General features: G+C 36.1%; 1 protein-coding gene across 2 annotated transcripts; it reads left to right on the plus strand.

Annotated features, from left to right (window-relative positions):
* The first annotated feature begins 334 nt into the window (after positions 1-334).
* On the plus strand, positions 335-7,783 carry sh2d5 (SH2 domain containing 5). 2 transcript variants are annotated; one of them, XM_039673661.2, is made up of 10 exons: positions 335-471; positions 862-939; positions 1,096-1,176; positions 2,336-2,410; positions 2,481-2,627; positions 2,836-3,036; positions 3,799-3,979; positions 5,792-5,897; positions 6,737-6,893; positions 6,987-7,783. In XM_039673661.2, the coding sequence occupies exons 2-10, from the start codon at positions 889-891 to the stop codon at positions 7,176-7,178; spliced, it is 1,191 nt and encodes a 396-aa protein (XP_039529595.2). In that variant the 5' UTR covers positions 335-471; positions 862-888; the 3' UTR covers positions 7,179-7,783. The 2 variants fall into 2 exon arrangements, with proteins under 2 accessions (XP_039529595.2, XP_039529594.2); XM_039673660.2 differs by having other exon boundaries at positions 337-471; positions 859-939.
* The last annotated feature ends 624 nt before the right edge of the window (positions 7,784-8,407 follow it).

The following is an 8,407-nucleotide window of genomic DNA, read 5'->3' on the forward strand; positions in this document are numbered from 1 at the left end:
ACCCTTTTGTTTCGCTGAACACAAAAGAAGATATTTTTGAAGAACCATTAATTGACTTCCATACTATTTTCTTTTTTTTTTACAATGAAAGCCAATGGAGCTACTGTCAGCGTCAACTATTTGATTAACATTCTTCAAAATATCTTATTTTGAGTTTTGAAACTCATAAAGGTTTTGAACAACATGAGGGTGAGTAAATGATGACAAAATGTCTGGTTGAACTATCCCTTTAAAAGAGTCAAGATTTGGTAAACCCGTCTTTTAAGTGAATCAGTTTGATGAATCAGTCACCAATTACCAGTGTGCATCCATATGTGTGGTGTAGGCGGATCTTGTCAAATCTTTCCCAATGGATCCAGTCTGGCTCTGAATAGGCGGGATTTAGAGAATTAAGGTGAGTCAGGAATGGATTGCAAAACCCCTGGAGGATAGTCGACCCTCCCTGCCAGGTTCAGTCGTCTGGGCTAATTTGTGAGTATTTGTTTCCTCTGTCTTTTTTTGCTTCTTTACAACTTGAATCCTTTTGTAATTATTCAAGCGTTGACTAAAAAGCGTTTGTTTTGATTTCTACTTGAGGTTCCCGATGTAGCAATTTCTTTCGCTTTCTGGAAACTGTGTGGCTGTGTCTCCAAACATACTTTTATTTTGGCCGTTATTGGCACTTTTAGAGTCTGAACCGGTCACCTTTTGCACAAATCTGTTCATCTTTGAGGAATGTCGACGATTTACTTTCACTACTTGTGCTGTGCTTTAATTCGTCAAGTTAAAACGTTGAAGGAGTTTGTAATGCAGTTCTGAAATATTCTGGCAAACGCTGACCTCTGTTTTGTCATTTTTATTATTTATTATTTTGAGCAGTAGATAAAGCCAACGACAGCAGGCTCGGATATGGGTGAGACAGCTGGCAGGGAACATGGGATTGTTACAAGATCTGCTGAGGTGAAAATGATTGAAACATTTGAATGCTTTAGGCTACATCTGGTTTTGCAATTGCATCTGTGGTTTTATTGTATAGTTTACTCCCATACTCGGATGATTGCATCATGAACTCATAGTTTTGCTTTTATTGAGTAAATCAATGCTCTGTTTGTCTAGTACATTGGCTCATTTCCTGTGGATGACAGTTGTTTGGATGATCAGATTCAGCAGCTGCACTCTCAGCTGAAATCTCTCAAGGTAATTTGTGTGAAGTGAATCTCAAGAGTGTGTTTACTTTTTTTATACGTGTTATTATCTATATAAGTTTGAACACTGGACTGAATTTGATTTTAATGGTCTTAAAAGCATTTTGATCTAGGCATATGTGCTTATTAGTTTTGTAGACGCATTAATATGCATCCATTTGGGTATTTAATCATTTTAATGACTAAATGTACAATGTGGAAAATTATTCAGAACAATATTAAGAACATTACTAGATTACATACAGTGCTGGGTAGATTACATAATATTGTAGTCTATTACTGATTCCAAATTGCATGACAATATTGTAGTTAGTACTGTACAGTACTTTTAAGGTAATATAATCTGACTACTTTTAGATTACTTTTTTAACCTTGTTAATCTCATTGATTTGTTGAACAGGATAAGCTTGTACCATATTGATATAAAACTACAAAGGGAAAGAAAATATATTTTGTTCTTTATCAACAACATGAAGTGCATTAAATATTACGTTTACGCCAGGGTTTTCCAGACTGAGGGTTTGTGATTGAACTGCAGAGGTTCTGTGAGTTTAATGAAAAGCTATTAATTAAACCACAATAATAATAATAATAAAAATAAAACAATACATTTTATTTGTTTAACTCCATGTCATGTGACCATTAACCAACATCAGAGAACCGTGAACTTAATAGTATCATAATTATTATTATAGACTTAATGTATTGACCTAACTTTAATCTCAGGGGGTACTGCAAGTAAATATATTAGTAGAGTAAATATATTATCAAAGATGTTAAGCTTTGAAAAAGTTGGGGAGTCCCTGCATTGCCTGTAAATATGAAATAATGTGAATTTTTATGTTTGAAAGACAAAAGCTTTTCCATGACATTTCTAACTATGTTGTAAATATTTTTCTACAGACCTTTGTTAAACAGATTTTGTGAAACCAATATTAAAAGTGATTAAAGCAATTCCTGAAATATGATACATCAATTTTTAAAGGGTTATAGTCATGTTTTCAATCTGTTCCTTTTAGTGATTCAGTCGAGCGGAATTGCTAAGATCAAATCTAATCAAATCTATAAAATATTTACTTTGCTATTATTGTACAATGTGGAAAAAAGTCATACTGGTTATGTAGTTTAGTAATGAGCCGTTGTATTTGCAGAACTGCAAGAGCAAGCGAACAGTCTCATTGAAATTCTCTGTCAAAGGAGTCAAAGTTTATGATGAAGATGAAAAGGTAAGATCATCTTGGGATTTCTCTTTGCGTATGTCAGATGGTTTAACTCCTTGTGTGTGTATCTCATCAGACGCTCCTCATGGCTCACGCCATGTGTCGAATCTCGCTGTCCACCGCCCGTCCGTCTGATGCCCAGTTTGGCTTTGTCTCCCATAATCCTGGAAATTCTGATGCCCAGCTCTATTGCCACCTCTTCAGAGCCAGACATGCCCGAGCTGTAAGCCTCCACACGACAAAGCATCATGTTTATTTGTTTGTTACATTGCATGTCTGTTCTAGAATCAAGAATGTGGTTGTAGGTTTCTCAATAAAATGATGAAGTGCCAAAACAAATGATGTGCTTAGACACGTAAACCTTGCACACTAAAGAACGTTGAAAGTGTAAAAATGCACAGTAGTTATGAGGGTGTTTTTCTCAAATAAAGGCCCAGTTCCTGAACCTGCTGCTTTGCCGCTGTTTTCAACTGTGTTTTCTGGAGAAGCACCCAGAGGAAGCTCACGATGAGTGTTCGGGGAACAAACCAACTCTAACGCCATCGCTGCTAAATCAAGGATTCCCTCTCAGTGTCAGCGCCTTGGTGTCTTTCCGCAGGGCCCCGACTCAAGGCCTGCTACCTGGGGCAAAGGTTTGTTCTCACCGTATCTTAATCCGTATAACCTTGATCAACTTTGAATTGATATATGTGCAAGTGGTATATAGAAAAAAAATTGATTAGCGGTACTAGTTCAATATTATTGAATGAAGCCCAAAAAGAAATTGCTGAATATTTTTTTGAGATTCAGCGATTTCTTTCGGGCCTCTTAAAGTTAGCCTGTTCTCTAACTGTTATAGTTTTTTTACCACGAAAAAATACTTAGACTTGTCCCCCTATTATTATTATTATTATTATTATTATTTAATTTTTTTTTATCAAATCATAAATTTGCAACTTTTTAAAAAGCACGTGCAAAGTTCAAAGTGCAAGTTCTAAATCCTAAAAAAACCTAAATCCTTTGAATAATTTTATTTACAATACAATTTACAATTTTATTTATTTACAATAGCCTCTAATTGAAATATATATATATAAAAATTTTGTATTATATCAAATATAATCAGGTGTGCTTTTATCTGTTACAACTGTTACAAATGATTTTAATTAAAAAATAATTTGTATTTGCATGTGGATTTTAAATAAAGTGTTCTAATAAATATATATTAGATAATAAAATCTAATATTAGGTGTGCAAACTTCTCTAGTTTAACTTTTTTTTATTATTATTGCATGATGCTGTCAATGGAGCTTAAGTTGTCAATAACCCTCAATATTCTTTTAACACTGCCTACTTTCCCAATAGTTGGAATACTGTACTGTTCTGCGGTGTTCATGTCGATTTTCCCTGAACAGGTGTTCTCACAAAAGAGCATGGAGCAAGCGAGCAGTCCTGAAGAGGGTCCCACTTCCTCTCCCACTTTAGTTCGCAAAATGGCGATCCGGACCAAAGAGCTGCGCTCCGGTGCATATCGCTCTTTTACTTGTACTCCCCTCAAACAGCGCCACCTGCAGGATAAACTGAGTGCACCACAAGGTGGGATAAGTGTTCACAGGACACTTTCGAGAATGAGAGAGTTCTTTAGGTAATGCACACATCTGGGAACAGTGGCTGGCCTAATTAAAACACAATGGGTTATTTTACTGATCATTTATCTTTGGTTTTGGTGGTTGGTGAGTCAAAAAAGGTGGTGGGGATTTCCACATTGTTGTTTCTGCCAGTTACCCTGAAATAATCAGTTTTTTTTTCTTTTTTTTTATATACACTGACTCACCTAAAGGATTATTAGGAACACCTGTTCAATTTCTCATTAATGCTATTTTATAATCAATCACATGGCAGTTGCTTCAATGCATTTAGGGGTGTGGTCCTGGTCAAGACAATCTCCTCTACTCCAAACTGAATGTCAGATGGGAAAGAAAGGTGATTTGTGCTATTCTGAGCGTGTGTTGGTGCCTGACGGGCCGGTCTGAGTATATCACAATCTGCTCAGTTACTGGGATTTTCACGCACAACCATTTCTAGGGTTTACAAAGAATGGTGTGAAAAGGGAAAAACATCCACTATGCGGCAGTCCTGTGGACGAAAATGCCTTGTTGATGCTAGAGGTCAGAGGAGAATGGGCCGACTGATTCAAGCTGATAGAAGAGCAACTTTGACTGAAATAACCACTCGTTACAACCGAGGTATGCAGCAAAGCATTTGTGAAGCCACAACACACACAACCTTGAGGCGGATGGGCAACAACAACGCAACACCCCACCGCGTACCACTCATCTCCACTACAAATAGGAAAAAGAGGCGACAATTTGCAAGAGCTCACCAAAATTGGACCGTTGAAGACTGGATAAATGTTGCCTGGTCTGATGAGTCTCGATTTCTGTTGAGACATTCAGATGGTAGAGTCAGAATTTGGCGTAAACAGATTGAGAACATGGATCCATCATGCCTTGTTACCACTGTGCAGGCTGGTGGTGGTGGTGTAATGGTGTGGGAGATGTTTTCTTGGCACACTTTAGGCCCCTTAGTGCCAATTGGGCATCGTTTAAATGCCATGGCCTACCTGAGCATTGTTTCTGATCATGTCCATCCATTTATGGCCATCATGTACCCATCCTCTGATGGCTACTTCCAGCATCTTTGGGATGTGGTGGAACGGGAGCTTCGTGCCCTGGATGTGCATCCCACAAATCTCCATCAACTGCAAGATGCTATCCTATCAATATGGGCCAACATTTCTAAAGAATGCTTTCAGCACCTTGTTGAATCAATGCCACGTAGAATTAAGGCAGTTCTGAAGGCGAAAGGGGGTCAAACACAGTATTAGTGTGGCGTTCCTAATAATCCTTTAGGTGAGTGTATATGTATACGTGTGTGTATCTTATGTATTTATTGTGGGAAATGCCAATGTTCTCATTTGTCTTTGTGCGGTTACGCCACGTCTGTAAACTGAAGGAAGACTCGGCTCTATGGTGTGTGCTGAGGATGTAGTTGCTTAGAAAAGACTTTACCTCTCGTTGGTTTCATATGTTTTACATAATCGGAGAATATTTGTTTTCAATTTGAATCAGCAGATAACACATCCACTAGTTACTTGCAATTATGTTTTAAACAGAGATGGCCATAGAGAGGCAAAAGATCTGCAGCTTGAAAAGAATAATAAAAAAAGTTTATTTAGATTAAGTAAAAAATGTGTGCTACTCTATATTTGAACTTGTGGTCAGTCCAAATTAAGAACGCTTCAATATTTTCGTTTGCCAAAGAAAACAAACACTGACATAATTTGTGAAACCAAAGAGAACTTGATTCCTCTGGGAATCTGAAGAATCTTTTCTTTTTGTGAAACAGAAAAGGAACAGGCCAGTGCAAACGCATGCATGTCTCGAGCTCCCAGTTTGGCCGAGACAGAAGAAGCTCTCGCTCACGCAGTGTGGTGCTGGGCTGGCGTGTCTAGGTCAGTATTGGGGGACAATGGCTCTGCTGTCTGGTGAACTTAAAGGGATAGTTCACCTAAAAATGAAAATTGTCATCATTTACTCACCCTTAAGTTGTTCCAAACCTGTATGAGTTTCATTCTTTTTCTGAACATGAGATATTTCAAAGAATGATGGTGACCAGATAGTGGACGGTAGCCTTTGACTTCCACAGTATTGGGGGCCATCAACTGTCTGATTACCCATATTCATCAAATTATCTTCATTTATGTTTAGCAGAAGAGAGATTTCTCACAGGGTTTGAACAACAAGGGGATGAGTAAATGACTATTTTAATTTTTGGGTGAACTATCCCTATAAAAGTTACAATCACAAAAATGTTAATGCTTTATTTTTTATTTATTTTTAAGCAGTACCTCTGAATATAAATGTTTGCATTTTTCTCCAGGCATGCATATTTTATTGTCATTTAGGCTAAACTTGAATCCGTGGAGCTTCACTGCATTTATTTAAAGCTGATTTTGAGGAGTTTATATTTTCACAAACATATAAAAATAAGCAAAGTAGTACATCAATGCCCGGTTTCACAGACAATGCTTAAACGTAATCCCGGACTAAAATGAATGCTTGAGCTGTTTTAACTGAAAGCAACTCGCACTGACATATCTTAAAATATATCGGTGCCATTGTTTTTTTGTCTCAAGATTCACACCAGTAATGTTTTTTCCCTAATTTAACTAAGGCTTAATCTAAACCCTGTCTCTGAAACCAGGCCTAAAGAAATTAATTCACATGGCTTTTAATGCGGTACATGTATTGTTCAGTAGTTTAGTGTTTGAGTATTTGTTTTCCATTACAGCAACTGTAGTTCCTCACTCCTGGCAGATGATGTCTTGGGTTCCTTCCTCCTTTGTCCTCATCCCCAAAAGCCCAACCGTGGGTCTCTTACGATCCGCTTTCCATCGGGACTGGTAACTCTTTCTATTAAGAATTCCAAGGGGAAGTTCCGCCTTGAGGTGAGCAAAGATGAAACTTGTTTTTGTTTTCCTTACACTCCAACTACTTGTGTAAGGAGTGAAATGTAGCAAATGTTCCATCTTCATTTACAGAAGTGCCACTTTGAATTTGAAAGCCTTGCTGCTTTGATCGAGCACTACACAGAGTTCAGCGAGGAGCTGGAATGTTTTCTGAGCTGTGCCCGTGTCAACCACAGTTACGATTGGGAAGAGATGGTCAAAAAGAGTTCAGGTTTGCCACAGGACAACAAAAAAGGCACATTTAAAAACAAAAGTTGGGTTTGAATCCTGTCTTTCATGCTCTGTAGTCAATTTTTATATTATATATATATATTTTTTAAATGTATACTACATATTTTACTTAGTTTTAACAGTTAGAGCTACTGACATTAGTAAATCTCCCTAAGCAGGATCTTAAGTCATTGGCACATTTTTTTATATATATTTTGAATGGACACTTTGTTTTTGCCTGTTGGCAATAACCTCAACCCTTCTAAAGCACTCACTTTTTTGTTGTTTTTGGTTTAAATGTGTTTTCTAGGGAAACAAGCACTTTCACAAGCACATGTTTTTCATGTGAATATCAAATTTAAAACAATTTTTGCAAAGATGCATACCTATGCATGTACCCTGTATTATGTCTTTAAATTCTGTGTTGTATGCGTGTACATTGCTTGCCCTTTTCACTGTCATGGTTGTATATTATCACTAGTTTTACGTAGATAACATGTTTGTGATTACCTCAAACCCTGAAAATATCCACTACCTAGTTAATGTTTTTTTTATTTTTAATAATGCACAGTTCACCTCTTAAAAAGCACACATTTCTGTTATCAGCTTTGCATCTATGTAAATTTCTTGCCTTTTTGCATAAACTGATTTTACTGTAATTTTGTCTCCTTTTAATGTTCAAAAAAATATTCAAAATTCATTAATTAGAATACTGCCATCTAACCAGATATGTTACAAAATGCAGAGTAGATACTTTGTGTGAGTGTGTGTAATACATACACACACCTATGTATGTAGTTTGTGTGTGTGTATATTATATATATATATATATAGAAAGAGAGTTTCTGTGTTTATATATATATATATATATATATATATATATACACACACACACATGTGTATATATATATATATATATATATTGTGTGTATATAGGCTATATAGTACATTTATATATTATTACACATACACACCACTCAGTGTTGTAATAACTTGTAACGTAATAATATTAGTTAACTAAAGACATTTTTTATTTTGTGGTTTAGTTTATTAATATTTTTAGTTTAGTTTAAATGAGTGCAATGTTCCGACGGAATGGTTATGGTATGTTATATATAGCGCGATTTTGTTTCTTTCTTTTTTTTCGGGTGCTTCATTTTTATTCAAATGGTTTAAAAACATTTATTTTATGCACAAAATACATGAACATATTTATTAATACATGCTGGCTTTATTTTGTTTTACTTTATGAAAATAAAAAACAATATTCAGCACTACGCATG

The sequence above is a fragment of the Pimephales promelas genome, chromosome 21 (assembly GCF_988280905.1).
Source record: "Pimephales promelas chromosome 21, fPimPro1.hap1.1, whole genome shotgun sequence".
Taxonomy (NCBI): Eukaryota; Metazoa; Chordata; class Actinopteri; order Cypriniformes; family Leuciscidae; genus Pimephales; species Pimephales promelas.

Coding starts and splice junctions, on each gene's coding strand:
- sh2d5 (XM_039673661.2), top strand. CDS start 889: ATGGGTGAGACAGCTGGCAGGGAACATGGGATTGTTACAAGATCTGCT. Junction 3,980..5,791: donor TAAACTGAGTGCACCACAAG/GTGGGATAAGTG, acceptor TTTGTGAAACAG/AAAAGGAACAGGCCAGTGCA. Junction 5,898..6,736: donor TGCTGGGCTGGCGTGTCTAG/GTCAGTATTGGG, acceptor TTTCCATTACAG/CAACTGTAGTTCCTCACTCC.